The sequence below is a fragment of the Myripristis murdjan genome, chromosome 6, assembly GCF_902150065.1.
Source record: "Myripristis murdjan chromosome 6, fMyrMur1.1, whole genome shotgun sequence".
Taxonomy (NCBI): Eukaryota; Metazoa; Chordata; class Actinopteri; order Holocentriformes; family Holocentridae; genus Myripristis; species Myripristis murdjan.
Genome location: NC_043985.1, coordinates 8,483,255 through 8,501,465, shown reverse-complemented (window position 1 = coordinate 8,501,465; position 18,211 = coordinate 8,483,255). Strand labels below are relative to the sequence as shown.

At 40.4% G+C, this 18,211-nt stretch overlaps 1 protein-coding gene across 3 annotated transcripts in view; it reads left to right on the top strand.

Annotated features, from left to right (window-relative positions):
* Nucleotides 1-18,211, top strand: part of fanca (FA complementation group A) — a 39,705-nt gene continuing 21,494 nt past the window's right edge. For 2 of the 3 annotated variants that reach the window (XM_030052964.1, XM_030052963.1), the window contains exons 1-23: nucleotides 1-226; nucleotides 1,166-1,278; nucleotides 2,650-2,746; nucleotides 3,654-3,796; nucleotides 4,434-4,529; nucleotides 4,657-4,748; nucleotides 5,393-5,502; nucleotides 6,145-6,255; nucleotides 6,631-6,694; nucleotides 6,961-7,073; nucleotides 7,804-7,880; nucleotides 8,650-8,791; nucleotides 9,621-9,754; nucleotides 10,782-10,892; nucleotides 11,694-11,789; nucleotides 12,248-12,310; nucleotides 13,555-13,643; nucleotides 15,720-15,780; nucleotides 16,198-16,247; nucleotides 16,729-16,802; nucleotides 17,003-17,101; nucleotides 17,684-17,817; nucleotides 17,959-18,029. In XM_030052964.1, the coding sequence (XP_029908824.1) occupies nucleotides 166-226; nucleotides 1,166-1,278; nucleotides 2,650-2,746; nucleotides 3,654-3,796; nucleotides 4,434-4,529; nucleotides 4,657-4,748; nucleotides 5,393-5,502; nucleotides 6,145-6,255; nucleotides 6,631-6,694; nucleotides 6,961-7,073; nucleotides 7,804-7,880; nucleotides 8,650-8,791; nucleotides 9,621-9,754; nucleotides 10,782-10,892; nucleotides 11,694-11,789; nucleotides 12,248-12,310; nucleotides 13,555-13,643; nucleotides 15,720-15,780; nucleotides 16,198-16,247; nucleotides 16,729-16,802; nucleotides 17,003-17,101; nucleotides 17,684-17,817; nucleotides 17,959-18,029 (2,201 nt within the window). In that variant the 5' untranslated portion in view covers nucleotides 1-165. The remainder of the gene's footprint in view (nucleotides 227-1,165; nucleotides 1,279-2,649; nucleotides 2,747-3,653; nucleotides 3,797-4,433; nucleotides 4,530-4,656; nucleotides 4,749-5,392; nucleotides 5,503-6,144; nucleotides 6,256-6,630; nucleotides 6,695-6,960; nucleotides 7,074-7,803; nucleotides 7,881-8,649; nucleotides 8,792-9,620; nucleotides 9,755-10,781; nucleotides 10,893-11,693; nucleotides 11,790-12,247; nucleotides 12,311-13,554; nucleotides 13,644-15,719; nucleotides 15,781-16,197; nucleotides 16,248-16,728; nucleotides 16,803-17,002; nucleotides 17,102-17,683; nucleotides 17,818-17,958; nucleotides 18,030-18,211) is intronic. The other variant, XM_030052965.1, reaches the window with a different exon arrangement.

The window sequence follows — 18,211 nt, the reverse complement described above, 5'->3', positions numbered from 1 at the left end:
TGGCAGTCAGGCAGAAACACAGCGGCTCCGCTACAGACAGGAGGAGCTAACTCGGCTTTTCGTGACATTCAGTGACTGTATGTTGTATTATTATTAGCCGAAACACCACAGCAGTCAGGAGGAACACCATGCCTTTTAGATATTGTTGATTTTTGTGCTAAAATTATGTCCCTGAGTGCGTCGTGTGTGTCCGTCTGTCAGAAAAGGACGGTGTCCGGCCTGCTGGGTGAGTTCATGCTAAGCTAGCTAAAAACGTTTTAATGTGAATATATTCTGAAGTGACAACAGACAGAAATGCAAATACAAACACACGAATCCATTCACAGACACTGAGAATCCCCGCCCCGTGCTTTTTCAGTGTCACACAGTTTGTTCTGGCCGAACACCGACACACGTCAACCAGCCTCCATTACAAAAAACTGTCATTTTCATAGAAATCCAGTTTCTACGGTCATTTTAGTGTCTACGATCAGTCACGTCCCTCAGTCAGAGCCACTGTTTAATTGTGATTCATTTAACCTTCAAATTCACTAACATTTCCTAATCAATTGGGGTCAATGTGCAATGAAATTATTACCCAGGTTTGTGTTAGGTACTTCATATGTCTTGTTGACAACATAAAGAGCTCTGTAAATAAAATATAGTCTCCCACCTCACTTCTGTCTACACCACAGTTCTTATGGGAATCAGGTTTTCCCTCCCAGCTGAGCTGTCAGTGGTTCTCTCACTAGTACAGGTGTAGCCTACTTATGTCACCAGCAACATAACCACACCTCTAAATAAATGCCATGTTGATGCTGAATGTCAAATGCTGATGTTTCTCTTGTTTTACGCAGCTAAACGAACCCGGGGTCAAACTGACTCCAAAGAAACACAAATGTGCACAAAATGTGTCATATTATCAAGTTGGTGCCATGTTTACCCACTTGTCACCAATTTATTAGGAAAAGTGATTGAATATGAAGCAAACTAACCTGATGAGACACATTCTGAGACACAGAATATGTAGACTTAAGTTTTATGGCACTTTAATACGGTGAATGCTCTCAGCAGTGCCTTCCATTGCTGTACAAGTGTCCCCACTTTGAGAAAAATCTTAACAAAATAGAAGTGATACACCAATATGTGTCATGTTGTGCGTTTTTTCCTGCATGTGTGCTCTCAGCTGGTCGTGTGGTAAAGAGGCCCAAGCAGGAGGACGGCCAGCGTCTGCAGGAGGCAGTGATCCAGCTGTTGAATCAGCAGCAGAGCCTCAGCAGCCTGCTGAGGGAGGTCGGGGTGAGTGGCCACTCGATGAGGGAGAGGTTCTCTTGGGCTGCACAGTTCATGAAAACTATGATAATAATGCTAATAATTGTGAAATTTCAATGTTTGCTTCTTTAAAGAGACGATTTGATACTTGGCATAATCATACTTGGGTGCTGATTTGATGTGTATTGCGATTCTACAAGTATTGTGGTTTGATATTACGGCTTATTGCAATTTTCGTTTTTTGAATTCTCCTCTAGTTTGTGTCTGTAAAGTTTCATGAGGCTGTGATTATTGTAGATGTAACAATAGGGCATCTTGTACAGTGATGTCAAATTTGACAAAATGCTCTGACTGCAGTGAAATGGCTGTTATGGGGGCCAACATCATCACACATGAATCAAACGTGGCTCATTGAATCCACAAGAGTCTCAGCTTTCCAGTCAAAGCCAGTTGATGCAACTCCAAGACTGTTTAGGCCCCAGTCTGCACAAACACACCATTTTACAACAGGCCACAAGAACACATGTGGACTGCAGGGTTTGTGGCCCAAACTGCATGGGATTAGCAGAAGGTGGGCATGTCTGCAAAGGGGAGAGATGTGGCTGCCCAGAGAACCCATTTTCTTTCAGAGAGCTGGAGGTCAGAGGTCAAGGGACCGTGCTGGAAATTCAGGTTTTTCATTTTCAGTAATAAAAAAAATCGATTACAAAAAAAGAATAGCTATACTTAAGTGAATTGATTTTTTTCCCCCACCTCTAATGTGCAGCATTTTAACATCAAAGAATTATTACCATGTTATTTGCCATCTTATCTAATCTGTTTTCCTCAGTAAAGCTAAAGGCTTCAGGGAACAGAAAACAGACTGGTTTATGGGAAATGTAGTCTTAGTTTTGTGATACTAGCTGCATTTTCATAAAACATTTGAATTAATTGCAGGCGAATACTTAAATTCTGCAAAAATCAGACAAATTAAGGTGTTTTTACAATATCTGTAATAGGGAATAAAACATCGTGACATAGCCTGCTACAGTACATCATCATCTTCTGACTGTTGCTATGGGAAACCTGTAAAAACACTGCATTGCACTGTTGTTTCCCATCTGAATCTGCCGTTACATCCCTCGCATGTATGAGACCCAGGAACGTGATGAATTCGTCATGTGTGTGCCGCTGGCACAGTTGACATTTTTGCGTTTTTGCCTGGTAATAACATTATCAGTGCTGATTACTTCAAAACTTTTGTCACATTTTTAGCTGATGATCTGATGATAACATTAACGGACATTGTACCACAATTATTACATTCTTTATTTCTCACATTACTAGTTTGATAAGGGCATCTTTTTTTTTACCTTCTTCTTAGTGTATCTTAACTCTGTCTTATAACTATTTTTACAGAGTCCAAACCCGTGCAATATTTTCTGCAGTGAGAATGCAAAGCAGGGAGACGGAGCATGTGAAGGACTCCCATCAGCCATTGCAGGGTCACTCCTGGGTGAGTGATTGAAGTGCAGCAGAGCAACATGTCTACAGTCAGGCCTATTTTAAAGGTGGCCAGCTGCTCTGTTGTGAACCGGTGTGTTTATGTGTTTGTGTGTGCGGTGCTGTAAAGTGGGTTGGGATTAGGGATATTCCATTTGGAGGGATTATTGTGAATAACTTGCTTTTAGACATTTTATGTGTTTATTTAGTGTTGTATTGTTCTCTGGGCATTGCAGGAGTCCACATGGTGGGGAAATTTCCTCATTAGTTGCTCTGTGCTCCCCTGGGCTGCTAATCCGCAATATTATATTTCTATCTCTCCATTCGCTTCCATAGTGCAGCCAAAAACTCCTAAAATACCACTTTTACAACATAAACAAATGTGAAAAAGGCAGAGTATGCTAATATAAAACAACAAGTCCCGGTAGCCATTTTTTTTGTGTAATTAGAATTATGTATGAAAGGGTCATGAGGTCATGTCTTTAATCTAATTCCTGCAGAATCTTCCTGCCAGATCTACTTTCTTAAAATAGGAAAATAACAAGAAAAGAGTTATTTAATTTCCTCATTTTTTTTATTTTTTATATTGGCATGTTCATGTGCTAAAAGAGTTACTTTGGCAGCTGTTGAAGTGAATGCAGAGTCACACACACAGTATAGTGCATTAGCAGTCCAGGGAAGCAGCTAAAGAGGTCACCTCCACGTGGGCTCACCTCATCGCACTTCCTCTGACCATAATGCAGTCATGTGAGAGTGAGTGCTGGGAAATCATTGAAAAACCACTGAGAGGAAATAACCCTCTTTCTCTTCGTAGTGTATGTGATGATGCAGCAGAAGGTATTGTGGGTGTGTGTTGACAATGCTTTCTTATTAAATTGTGTGTATGTGTGTAAATGCGTGTTTTATGTTTCTGTTGGTAGTCGGGGAGCTCAGGCGTCAGGCTGAGGAGCTTCGTGTCCCTGTAGCGGCTCTGTCAGTGAGGATGATGCTGGAGAGACTGACGGAGATCACCCGGACTGAGGAGGAGCACGAGGGGAGAGTGTTGCTCACCTCCTCTCAGAGAGTTAGTATCCAACTGAAAACCTGTATTTAAACAAACAAACAAAAAAATCATAAAAATTGGATAATTCAAAGAAACACGTTATCTGCAAATGTGACCTTATCACATACTGGAGGGCACTCGGAAAGTGCAGCTGTCCATCAGTGCTGATGATGTTGCTTATTCTTACACTCAAACATTTTGTTAACATTTCATATCAAACTTTAATTGATCTAATGGCCCCAAAAACATTCCTGTCAGGGTTTTATAGCCAGCCTGCTGTTGTTTCCTGGTTTGAGCTTTTTAAATGTCTGTAGCAGCCTGAAGATAAGCTTTTCCTCTGCCCTCCACTTCAGTCCCTCACTACTGCATACTCATTCAAAGCTTCTCTGAAACTGCATGTTCAGATATCCAAATTTTAAATCAGTCACACAAGTGCCTCATGAATTAGCAATGCACCAACAAAAAACAGATTTTTTTTTTCAAAGCTTACCTTCGCTGAGAGTCTGCACTTCAAAGTGAAGCTCAGAAAACATAATCTGAGTAATAAACAGGAGCCTTGTGAGTAGCAGAACTCCTCTTGGAAGTGGTGTGCAGCAGTCATGAAGGACGTGAAATGCCTAAACGTGTGTCCCATTGCTGCTGTGACTGTCCCGTCCAGGTGCAGCTGAGTGTCCTGCTGCAGGCCGGCAGGGAGCTTCTGTCTCTGGGAGCTTTGTGCCCCAAGCTGCTCTGGCAGGAGTACTGGAAGGATCAGGTCTGTGTGCGTATGTGAGAGAGTTCATTTTTCTGTATATGTTATAAGTATTTATGGCTTTATATACATGCGCAAACGTTCATATTTCTTAGGTAAAAAGGTGGCTGCACTAATGAAAAATAAGTAGTTTGATGTGTCTTTACAGGAGCAGCCCAATCTGGAGGTGGTGTTCCATCTTCATGCTCACAACATCCTCACTCTAAAGTCCATTTTAGAGAGGTAAAGAAATTTTTGAATCTTGATCATTTTTATATGATTTGTTGGTCATTCACCTTGCTTCCCTCTTTTTGGGGTTTAGCCACTGAGTGTTGAGCTTGTTGAGTTGAAATGAGTTTACTGTCATACATTTTAAAAGTGTCATACTGGCATGTGTGACTGTATCAGGGGATCAAAGCCCAACTCTGCACTGGGAGAAATGGTTTAACCATTAAGCATCCTGCTGCCCTGTCTGACATCCTGGTGCTGAAGTACATTTCAGAAACCACGACTTCTGAGCTGGCATTTTATTTCAAGAAGTCTCCTTCATTATGTTTAGTTCACTTTGATTACGTCTGTGAAGGTTCTCAATACACAGACAGTTCCTTGAGGTTGAAGGAAGGTTCCTGTGGTTGAAATGGGCCAGATGGACTCAATTTGATAAGTTTGTGTCGTGCAAATTTTTAAGGTGAGCTTCACAAATAAAGGAAACTAATGTGGCTGCAAAACCTTGCTGTCCTTCTACGCCTCAAGTTTAATTGCATCAAGGAACCCAAACAACAGGGGAAGGTACTTTCCTGTAACCTGTTCTGTTTTGATTGCCCCAATTCAAGTTTACCCAGCCTTTTCACGCTTGTCTTCTTGTTTCCTCCTCCTTCCCCCACCAGCGATGAAGGGGTGAGGTCGTGGTTGGTGTCTGAGTTGAAGGCTCTGTGTGATTGGACGGCTCCGCAGGACCAACAGGAGGCCAGACAGGTGCAACAGAAAGTGCTATCAGGTAAGAAATGTGACTACAACGTAACACCAGTACAGTGAGCCTAGGTGGGTGTTGTTTTGTGGAGCAGAGGGTTTCTCTAACAGACTTTATCTATCCACAGCCCATGTGTTATCTATGAAAACAGCAACATTTTTTTATAATTTCTGAGTTTGAAATTTGACATTGTCCAAGTGTCACTTCACAGTGGCAATGCCCAGTAGCATTTACTGTCAAACATTGTCATGCACTGCGGTACTCTATTTTCTTTTTTCTGTCAATACAGATTAGGTATACCGTTACATAATTAGGTGTAGGTATGAGTGTTCAGTGGTTTCATCTTGTTTGGGCCAACAAGCTCGAAAACGTTGTAACATGTATCACTGATTATGATTTTTTTTTTTTAAGTTTTTCAAAATGTAGGTCTATTTTTTCCTAAATTTAGTGGACATCTTTTGGCATGGTAAAGAACCTAAGTGCCAAATTTTGTACATTTTCATGCTCAGTTAGGAAGGCAGTTTTAATAAGAAAGAATAATACAAAATAGTGAAGAGAAACTCTGGCACTGCAGGGCACTGTAGATGAAAAGTTCATCCAAAAATGTACCGTATGATTTGTATGTGGTTTGTTTGTCCGTGCTGAGGAAAGGGTCTCTCTGTTTTTCAGTGGTGGTGGGAGTCTTGGTGGGAGCCGGGTTTGAAGAGAGCCAGGAGTCGGCGGCACCAAACAGGAAACTCGGCGTGCTCTGCTGCTCAGTCCTGGACGACATGCTCTCCTGTCAGTCCTCCTTTCCTCCCTACCACCTGCTGGGCTTCAGCTTCTCACTGATGAAATATTTACAGTGCCGCTTATACAGTCATGGCCAAAAATATTGGCACCTCCCCAATTCTTTCAGATAATACACCACATGTTTATTTATTTATTTTTGTGTTGTTCCAATGCAAACAAAGGAAATAAATGTGAATACCAAAGCATTTTTAATTGCAGCAGTTTTCAAAGAAGTGGTTCATTATCTGAAAGAATATTTTTGGACTGTATGACTGTACCTCAGAGATCTGAAATGTTAGTTCCTGCAGCTGTTGTACTTTTTTAAAAATAATTTCTTTGTCTTGATTTTCAGTGTGTGATTGTTTTCCCCTCTTCCTTCTTCAGGGCTTCTGGACACCATGGAGAAGACAAAAACTGCACAGTGTGGTGGGACAGGGGCGGCGCTATGGTGCTTACCATTTACTTCATTAACCTTTTTTAAACCGTCTCAGTGTGATTGAGATTTTCTTTTTCAAGAGAGACCCAAGAGCAAGAAGACTTTCCAAGCAATTACAGACATCATAGAAGAATGTTAGATATTGCTGATGGGACAGCCGGTGCACCTCATACCAATGATCATTCTCATTGTCATTTAGTTAAATTATAACTGAGTGCAATCAAACGTTATGACTTGTCTACCTGTCTCTCTTTCTTGCTCTGGCTCTGATTGGACAGGATCCAGCTGTGTGATGCCTCGTTGTGTGGAGTCTCTGTGTCACCAGCAGCTCTTCGGCGCTTCTTCACACACTCCCTGACCAGTGCTCTTACCTATAAACCTCGACTTACTGGTAATAACAAGTAATATATTGGTTAAAGGAATAGTTCACCTATTTCGAAAAAAAAGTATAATTTCACCTCCCGTCCTTTCTAGTTGTTATGCCGGCCCCAATGTTTCCAGAAATTGATAACAGGGAAAATACACTTATGAACAGCAATTTGAGCAAAGCTATCGTCTGTGTGCACTTAAAGTTTCAGAAAGCAACACCTGTAAAGTGATTTTAAACCTTATTTGAGTGGATAAAGGCAGTTATTTTTCAGAATGTTAGCTGGGGGGAGGTTCAGCTCAATGGCAGGAGGCTAACAGTTAGCATCTGCAGCATCCAGCCAGTATCCAGCACTCAGTAACAATGAGAGGAAGATAGCACCACTACTGTCCTACAGAACAGCTGGGGGAGAAGTGAAATAATGTAACATTTTTCAAAATGGGTGGACTATGCCTTTAAAACAGTTTAATGCTGTTTTTGCCTAAGTTCTTATACAAAAACCGCTGATAACTCTAAGATTATGGAAAGTTGGTGGTTGTTGGTTGTTGATGGTCATTCAAGCCTACCAGCTAACACATCAGCAAACACCATGTAAAACTCTTCAACTCTTCAAAGTACATCTTCAGTTGAAGAATTGAAAAAATGCAGGATTTTTCTGCTTATAATGCTTACGAACTGTGATCTCTCTTTCATAATGACCACCACTTTATTTCCAAGGACATAAATTAAAGCAAATAAAAACATATTTCCTCAGTGTCAGAAGCCATCGCCATGCAGAGTGAGTGGAGCTTCGCCAAATCCAATCAGCTGCTGACGTCTTTTTTTCATAAGGTAAATAGTAAAAAAAATGCATAATACGTTTGTGAGCGTCCGTGGCTACTTTTGTTTGTATGGATTATTTTTGATAAGGGCGAATGCACTTGCAAGAAGCAGCTGCAGAAAATATCCATAGCGGTCAAGTGTCTCTCACTGTTCGGGTCTAAATTCCACATCTCTTTGTGAATTCCTGAGCGACAGATGATGTTTAGTCTTGTGTCTCTGCAAGGTGATGTGATTTTTATTTTACTTGCTCTGCCTGTGCTACAGCACTCCTTGGTTTTGAATGTTTGGTCCGTTTCCTGCAAATTGCCCACATTTTACATCGCAAAAAACATGTTGAACATCATGTGGGCGTACTAAAGATTTCACAACATATAAAACATATAAAATTCTTTGATTTTCAAATTTGAATTTTTGATTGAAACACCTGGATTTCCCTGGGGCCTATTTTCCTTGGTGGAGGGAGCGTTTCACCCTGCCCTATTTCAAGTCATCAAAACACAACAGTGCTGCTGCTTTTAGGAAAACTAATGTGGAGGACTTTATTCTGGTGATGGATATTGGTGTGAAGAATGTCTGAAGTCTCTGAAAGTTCATTTTCATGTCTTAGTGGAATGAATAGAAACCAAAGGCAAAGACAGATGTGTCTCCTTGGGCCTTGAACAGTTTTGGGAATACTACATTCATATCTGTGGAGAGGAAGCTCTGCTGTTGAGGCCCTAATGGTGTTTCTGTGTTTGTGTGTGTGTGTGTTTGCATTGCTGTTGTGTTTACATTGCAGCTGGCTGTCATCTTCAGTGTGGAGGAACTGCTCCTTCACCTGCAACAGGTTTTGGAAACGCATGAAGTGAACTGGCAACACGTCCTCTGTTTCCTCTCCACGCTGCTGGTTTACAACCCGGACGCCCAGCGCAGCCTCAGAGGTGAACACCGGGGTCTCAGTGATTTGGTGCAATGAAGCCAGACACAGATGTTTTTGGACTGGAGCTTCTGATGCTCAATATTTTGAGCAGATATTTATTATTTTTAAATTAAACCACTTTTATGTGTAAAATTACAGTTACTAAGCATGCCCATCCCCTGAAATTCATTATTGTCAATGTGGAAAAGCCTAACAACAATGATAATCACAGTTGCTAGCAAGGAGAAGAAAGAGTAGAGGAAATGTAGTTTTGGACTGCTGATGGCGCTGTAGTGCACACTGGGTAATCCGGGTCCCTGTGTTCTTTACACAACATGCACCCCCCCCACTTCGCAACTCTGTTTTGCAGTGTGTGTTGTTTCGGACCGGACCCGGCTACTCTACAAAAGCTTTGTGCAATTTTTGGTTTGTGACAAGGCAATTCTGGTCAGAATAAAGATAGACAGCTAAAGATTAATAACAGTAATGATAATGAGAATAATAAATAGTTTTTAAGTGTTCACTTGGACACTGTTCTCTTTTATCATGTTTACTTTAACTTTTTAAACTGCACACACAATATTGGTTGTGACGAAGCCTAAATGCACCCATGTCTGAACCTCTTGCTCCCTGCTGCAAGGAGTTTGAGAAATATCTGTTGAATGTGTTGTGTGTTGGCCTGTTTGTGATGTGTGAAATGATTAACGAGCTGCTGCCGTCTTGACCAGGTTTCTCTTGTAGAGGAGAGACTGTATCTCAAGAGACTTAATATGTTAATTAGTAGGATTTGATTGATGTAGTGTCGTCAAAGTTTGTCTCCACAGTTGTTTGTGTCTCTTTGCGTCTGTCAGAGCTCCTGTCCAGACTGCTGAGCTCTGCGTTTGACAGCTATGACCTGGAGAACATGATCACTGCCTTCCTGTTGGCTCGACAGGGGGCGCTAGAGGGACCGGGCCTCTTCCCCTCCTACTGTGACTGGTTCAAGGTTTGTTAATCAGTTAAGCAATACTGTGGCTAGGTGACTAAATATTTCACCCCATCCAGCACCTCTCCTCACTCTCTTCACTGGTTCTGAAGAGCCTAGCCTTCACTGAACTCTTCAGCAATCACTAAATACAATTGACTTTTTTAGTACTCCCTTCCGTGTTTTTCTGAATTTATTTTTTGGTGCTCAGGAGGCGCTCCTCTACAGCAGCTGGGCTCGCTTTTTTCAGTGCACACTGCTCAGTAAAGTTATGATATGCCCTGTTGGAGTGTGATGAAATATTTTCCTCACAGACTACTCAAAATTTATTTGAAAATTTCAACTTCAGTGTTCAGCTGAAGGAGCTTGGTATTGTGTTGGCACTTAGTTACTCTGGCTCTGATGAAGAGTCAACAGGTTTAAATCACATGTGGAAGATCTGGGACAAGACAAGGAGTTATGTGGAGAGAAATATTCTTTTCCAAGTTCAGGTTTAGTTCAGGTTTTTTATTCCATGTAAGTGTAGGAGATCCCTTTCAGCTGCTGCGCCTTCATGAGAAAGGAAAGCAGAGTAGCAAAATGGACATTTATTTACAGGAAAGGGTTGTGGATTATTGTTTTAATGACTTGTCCCTGTAAGGTCATTGCTTTCAGAGTAGTTATGCTGTTGAGGGCAGAATCATCTCTTTTTGTGGTGTTGAGAGCAGGCAGTTACTTGGTTCAGGAATGCAGAGTGCTGGTCCAGTCTGACAACAGTATATCTGGACTGGATTTGACTGAATGTCCCTGGCTCTAGCTCAGCTTTTCTTTTTTCACATTCTGATCCTCTCTCCTTTGATCCTGATAGGCGCTGGAATTTTGTTTTCTATATCATTACTGTGACTTTAAAATTAAATTGTTTCATTAATTTTATCCATTGCAACACCATTTGCTTTTCTATATTTCTGTACATATAAATGGCGCTCAGAAAAGTGCTGTCACCTTTAGGTATTGTTATGTCAGTGTGCTTATTATTTATTGCTTGTGTTATTCTTTTCTTCTTCCTCAGATGTCTTTCGGGGGGGCCAGTGGGTACCATGCAACTAGTAAGAAGTCTTTGGTGTTCTTGTTGAAGTTCCTGTCTGACCTGGTGCCCTTTGACCCTCCACAGTACATCAAGGTGACCTTTCTAGTCCTTTGGATGTTATAGGCTTACAGGATCATTGTGAGATCATAAATATCATAAATCATAACAACGAAATCCTGTGACGTAGAGCATCAGGCAGAGCAAAAATTCTCAGGATATAACAAGGAGAAAACCTCCTTGAAGACGCTTGAATTTTAATGTGCTGTTTTCAAGGTTTGAAAAGTGCTTGGATGTTGAATAATGTTGAATAAAGTGCTTGAAATTTTAATTGCATTATTTTCATAGTAAACGGCCGGGTCAGTGACGCATTTTGACACGTGAAACTTTGTGGGGTTTTTATTTTAATTTGTGTCCCTTCTGTAGAATACTCTCACTAAACATATTTTTGGTTGTTTATAGCACAATAACATCTGATTTAATGTGACAAAGAGGTGCAGTACTCCCTCTGAGTCACCGTAAAGAACCGTAAAGAGCCGGAAAAGCTTGAAAATGCACTTAGAAAATGCTGCAAAAGCGCTCAATTTAGGAAAAGGTGTTGGAACACTGAACATTGTGCAACTCAGCAGGTAAATCACTGCAATGCACCAAGCAAAAACATGTCAGTCAAAAGAATTTTTAAAGAATGTATTTGTTAAAAGCATTTGTGTGAGGTGAGCAGCACATAGTCATGATTTAAATGAAAATATTTCATTATACAACAATTACCAAAATATGAGGACAAAAAATACGAAAATGGGATTTGAATGTTAAAGAATCAACATAGAGTAGTTTAAATGCTTCAATCTGCAAGACTCTGTCATAGCAAATTACTTTCTCCTTGTTTTTACATCTCAGGTTCACATCCTGCATCCTCCCTTTGTATCTGTGAAACACCGAAGCCTTCTGATGGAGTACATCTCCCTGGCTAAGACCCGGCTAGCTGACCTCAAGGTAAGCACCGGGATAAAAGTCAAGTGCATTTTAACTTTGATAAATCATCACCATATCAATATGAGACAGAGATATCATTACGTTAAACAATCCAGACCATCACCAAGAGGATTGGCAGTCACTGCGTTTCAGTGTGTTCCTCCAGGTCGGATTTGGAACAAGTAGAAGCAGGTGCTTTCTGACAGGAGGCAGTGGTGTTTACAGGAAATGTGGTTTTGATTTGATTTTGAGAATTAAAAAAAACATGGATATCATATTTTGCAGTAGTGAACATGAATGCCAGAGACAAAAGAGACCAGATTATAATCTGTGTATGGTAAAACTGAATGGATGACAAAAGGAGGCTGGCAGTGTGGGCTCTGATGTTGTCCTGTGTGTGTGTGTGTGTGTGTGTGTGTGTGTGTGTGTGTGTGTGTGTGTGTGTGTGTGTGTGTGTGCGCGCGCATGTGTGTGTGCAGGTGGCCGTGGAGGACATGGGTCTGTATGAGGATGTTTCTGGGGCAGCTGGAGCTCCAGTGCAGGTAAGGGTGACACCTAGTGGTCGGTTTGTGTAGTGATGTCTGTTTGTCAGATGGTGTCTCAGCACTGAGGTCATTTAGTCAGGATGAGCCACTTTATTCCTCTGTACTTCAGATTTTATTGCACAAAACTTTATATTTTTTCTGATCAGGGGTTTCTTCAGGGTTAAGGTTAGGTTAGGGCTTCTTATTAAAGCAAAAATACGAGGCCTCTTGCCATGGTCCAGCTGAAAGCAAAAGTCTACCCTGTGGCTTTGCAACATCTAAATAGGGTTCACATTATTGACACAATATCATATTATTAGATCTTTTTAGGAGTTTGGGGGAGAAACTGAATTCCATGTTTTACAAGATGCTATTATTTTGAAATACCCAGATAACCACAATGCCTTGCACTACATTGCTTCCACATCTCCTCCCTGTTCATTAGTAAAATCTAATATCTATTTTAAAGACAATAGGTTTAAACGCCCCAGCACACATCCCGTGTTGACCCACCAAACCAATGCAGCTGCCATAGTTAGCCTGCGGTGTTGGTTGGCATGTTAATTGGTTAATATTGTCCCAGTCAGGTTTTCATACTGTGGTGAATAATATCTCCAGCAGAGATAAATCAGGAAGTACATACTTCATAAAAATAATGCTCTTTGTGTGCAGCTAACCCATTCAAAACAATCTCAGTCACCTACAGTGTGTGTGTGTGTGGCCCCTTTTATTTGGGTCAAATGTTGCTTTAGGGTAAACTTTCACTTTAGAGTATGAATATTTTAATAGCCAAGGTAATGTAATAGGCCACAAATCGTCTAAATCTAAAACTGATGATGTTGCTAAGCTGCGTATTTGTCACAGTCCTTCTCAAATTCTAGAGCCCTTGTCCACACAATGAATTTTCCAGATGTACTGTATGTAAACGCATTTGTTTAGTACAAACTCAGGCAGGTGTCAGACGTGACGTTTCTCAGGCCCGTGTATGTTTTGGTCAGATCCTCAGCTCAGACCCTCCTCATTCAAATGTCAAGCATGGCGGAAGCAAACTGCTTGAAAATGAGTGAATAAGAGCTGAGCTGGAACAGAGCTAATTCTAATTGAGCTTAATTGTGTTGACATTTTGTCCCTCCTTTGAAAATGCATCACTTTGAAGTTTTGGCTAGGGAATAGTGAATGGAGCTAAGTCAGTGGAATAAGTGTTATCAATGTTAATGTGTGTGTGTGTGTGTGTGTGTGTGTGTGTATGTGTGTGTGTTCAGCCACATTGCCAGGCTCTGCAGGACGTGGAGAAGGCGGTGTCTCTGTTTGAGACCACAGGAAGAATCTCCGCCACAGTCATGGAGGCCAGGTATTCAAGCGGTGGAAGCAACCCAGTTTCAGCTGCCCAGCAGGGCGGTGTAATATTTCATCAGTGGCCTCTTTGTATGTGGCCTGCATTCATAAAAACTATTAGAGTGTCTGTGGGTCCTTAAAATATCTGAAACAGCACTAAATACACTTTTAGAGGTGCTGATGTGCTCTCACAGGTTTATTCTTCAGTTTCAGTTTGATGAAAATATTAAAATAGTTTCAGGTTGAGAAGAATATGCAGTAATGACGAGGATTACCACATTAAAGCTAAAGAAATGGCTGAGCGGTTTAAAGAAAGGGGATATGACAAACCTCTTATTGACAGGGCTATTGAGAAGGCCAGTAAGAAGAAGAGGGAAGAACTATTAAATCCCCCACCTTCTCACCATGAAAATATGAACAGAACTACCTATGTGTCAGAATACTCCACAGTTTCAAGTCAAGTCAAACAAATCATTAATAGACATTGGAAAATACTAGAATGTGACCCGAGCTTATACCATCTATCTGCCTCCAAACCTCGATTTTGTTTTAAAAGAGGACGAAATGTGAGAGATATTGTTGTCAGTTCTATGTATAGCGAACCTACTCAAACCAACTGGCTTTCTCAGCAGGTCTATGGAAATTATAGATGTGGAAAATGTGCACATTGTGCCAACACATTTGATACAAAAACATTCAATCACCCCCGTTCGGGAAAGAAATACAATATAAAAGAATTTATCAATTGTCTTTCCACTCATGTAATTTATGTACTTATTTGTCCATGTGGTTTGTTGTATGTTGGCCAAACCAAACGCAATCTAAAGTTGAGGATTGCAGAGCACAAAGCGGCCATTAGAAATAACAACCTGGATTATGCCATCGCCAGACACTACAAAGAAAAAAATCATGGTTCTGCAGCTTCTCTCAGATTCATTGGAATAGAAAGACTATTGCCTAATCCAAGAGGGGGCAACATTATCAAACAACTCCTGAGAAGGGAAGCTTTTTGGATCAATGAACTATTTACTGTCGAACCGTTCGGTATGAATGATTCACATGACTTGACTTGTTTTCTTTAAGAGATAAATTGGTGGGATATATTCTACTTTTGTCATATTTTTGTGCTACATGAGAGATGTGTATTGTATTTCTAAATATGAGGTCTCTAGCTTATATAGTGCTGCCTAGTAGCTACTCTCTCATATTTCTATTGCCTAATATATCATTGATGCTTTCTATGTAAATATTTTTTGTAGGTTGTGTAACTTTACAATTTGGTTAATATTTTTCTGCTTCTTGCTTGTTGTTCCAGCACAGTGTATTAGACCCCTACGTTACACTGATGTGTTTCTTTGCCTGAGTCGGGCTCTAACAGTGAAATTGGTCAGGTGACCCACAAACATTTAAAAACACACCGGGAAATGATCAGGCCAGATTTGAGGTGAACCTGAAGACGCTGAGGCGAAACGCGTTGTTCCCTCTAAATAAAGTGTTAAAGTAAAGTTTGAGTCAGTGTGCGGAGGATCTGTTTGTATGAGTTTATCGCTAGTTCCTGCTGCCTTCCAGCACCTGACGACCTGTGGCTGTGCGAGGAGTTTGCACTGATTGCAATATTAAAATAGTTGTTGACATTTGATGATATTTAGCCAAGGCCAAGTTGGAAAGTAAAGCCAATTAGGTAAATGTTCTAAATTTGTAGTTTCACCCAAAGATTTGATTTGATGAATTTTTGTTTGCTTATCTAATATAACTTTACCACACTTGCATTTGATCGCAGTAGATTTGAACTACATGCGTGTCCAGTCTTAGAGAATAATACAGGACTAATATGCCAAACACGCTTCTTTATGGTCACATCATGCCTGGCAACATTTAGTTAATTTCCTGTCATGCATTTTTGTTTACTGGCCTTAAATAGTTTCAGAATGTTCATTATAGCTGCAGTCAGTCAGAAATAGGATGATTTTGACATTTTGTGTGTATAATTTGGTCATTTTAAAAAGGTCTTAACGTTAGTTCTATGTACACAATGCAAATAAAATCGCTGAACTTTCTCACATCAGTCAGTGACACTCCTCTCCTCTGACAGTATTTTCCGAAAGCCGTATTTCCTGACAAGATTCCTCCCAGCTCTGCTGACACCGAGAGTGGTGAGAAATGTCATCTCAGATCTAACTTCTGTGTGTGAAGCTCCTTGTTTTTGGTGTTGCTGTGTTGTAGTTGGGAGCCAAGTACACATGCAGGAACACTTAAGAGGCACACAATGAAAATTAGATCATTGAGTAATGTAATTAATCTATGTACTAATTTGAAAATACTCCCTTGTCCGCATACTTGCCCTCATATAACGTGTGATATTAATATGTGATATTAATATGAACTGCAGGGCAGGGGTAGCACAGGATAGCATCAACATTTGTATAATCAGTAGTACGTACCTGAGCTAAAGCAACTATATTTTTTGTGGTGAGAATATTGGTTATTATTTTACATATTTTTGTTTGTATGTTGCTATGTGCTACATGCTGGAATAGCATTTAGAAGTCACTAATGTCTGTTCATTACAGCTTCCTCTGAAAGCCGATGCCCGTATGAGATTCATAGAAGCTCTGAAAAAGTGAGTTTTTTTTTCACAAGGCTGTAAACACTCAGCGAATTCACTGTGATCTCTTTAAAACACATTTTGATAGACTTTCTGTCATGCAATTGTTTTTGTTTCGGCCCACTTTGGACCTTATTTTATGCTAATTTATACCATTATGTCAGTATTTTTTCTACCTAATTTTGTCTTTTGAATGTTAGAAATTGTATTTTGTCCTCATATTTTACTATTGTTGTTTTTATGCCTCATTGTAAAGCCTGTTGTACATGTTTATTTTAGATACACGGTATAGAAATAAGTTTTCCTCCTGTAAAAAAGGAATGCTGTTATTTCCATGTACCCGCTCTACCATGACTGCATGTCTTTATACAGTCTGTGTGGCCCAGGTGGGAATAACCAATGGATTATTAGAGCCGTGCTCTACAAATGATTGCATATCTATAATGTTTTAAAAGTTTATTTTGACTTATATGGAAATTGTTTTTGTGTTGGTCAGAGCGGACAAGATCCCTGCTGCTCAATATTCCTCTTATGTGGAGTCCTGCCAGAGACAGAGAGGACAGCAGGAAAGTACGTATCGTCATGTTTTTCACATTTAGAGAAAAAAAACCCCAACATGAACAGTTCACTGTGTTTTTGAACCTGTGATGTAGCTGTGGCTGAAGTAATCTGTTTAATATTTGCCTCATACAGGAGGTTAGCAGCACAGTGAGCAGTTTATATGTGTCTTCATGTGTATGGATGTGTGTATTTCAACATTTTGTTTCCAGGGAATGTGGTGTGTGTAGAAAGCCATGATGACCCACAGGAGGTCCTACAGGTTCAGCTGCAGGAGTTCAGAGGGCTGGTCATTGAGGGAAATGATGGAGGTACACACTCTCTCTCTCTCACACACACACACACACACTATTTGGCTGATTTGTGCCCTACTTTCTTTTATTTTATCACAAAATAACGTAAGTCTGTGCCTTTTCTATGTACAAAGAGCAATACATTGACAATACATTAAGGGTTATTGAATTCTAAATTAATTGAATAAATTATCAATAAATGTTTTCAGTGTTGTTCTAAACAAGTTTGTTTTTCTCACTTGAAATCAACACTTTTAAGCAAAACAGGCCATATGTTCTCAATGATTGAGCTTTATTCTCTCATTAAGAGTTGGAGTATCAAGTGGATCAAGTGTCTAAATCCAACTCTTCGTCAAGTGTGTGTTTTCTAAATCCAACTGGATATCAAGTGTGTTCCCTGCATCCAACAGGTTGTCAGGTGTGTTTTGATGCAAAGCAGTAACATCTGTAGATGCCAGCTGTTAACGTAGTGATGTCCAGTTGTTTCAGTCTGTTCAGTCGGGTGGTGTTCCCAGCCTCAGCCCGATGATCCCTGACAAACAGCCGCTCTCCTTGAACCCTTTTGTGTACAAAACTGTCATGTTTTCTGTGTATCCTCAGAGATTTCGGCCCAGCTGTCGAGGATCTCGCACACCCTGAGTGTCATCTTCCCGGACTGTCCCAAAGAGACAATCGGCCAGAAAGTTGTCAATCTTCACATGGACTTGCCACCGTCCCGTGAGCTCCATGACAACGTATGTACTCCCTATATAATCTAACTTTTTATTGAGTCATGGATCTCTGTTTGTGATTAGTCTCATTGTATTCTAGGCATACCTCGCTGTCCTGTTTCGTTGCTTGCTGCTCACTTTAAACAATCTCTCTCTCATCCCCAGGCGGTCAGCATGATCCTGAGAAACTTTTGCCAGTGTATTTTAGATGCATCCCAAGCAAAACCACCCAATAAGTATGAGTTTATTTTTTATTTCAGAATAAAATAAAACAAATTAGAATTATTTTAGAATTCTAGTAAAGCTATTTTCATTGTGCCAGTAGAGTGATTCCTGTTTACTTGGTTGATCTGGTGCAAACTTTGCCTGTTGCAAAAAGAACAATGCTCCAATGCCGTAACATGCATGAAACACATCA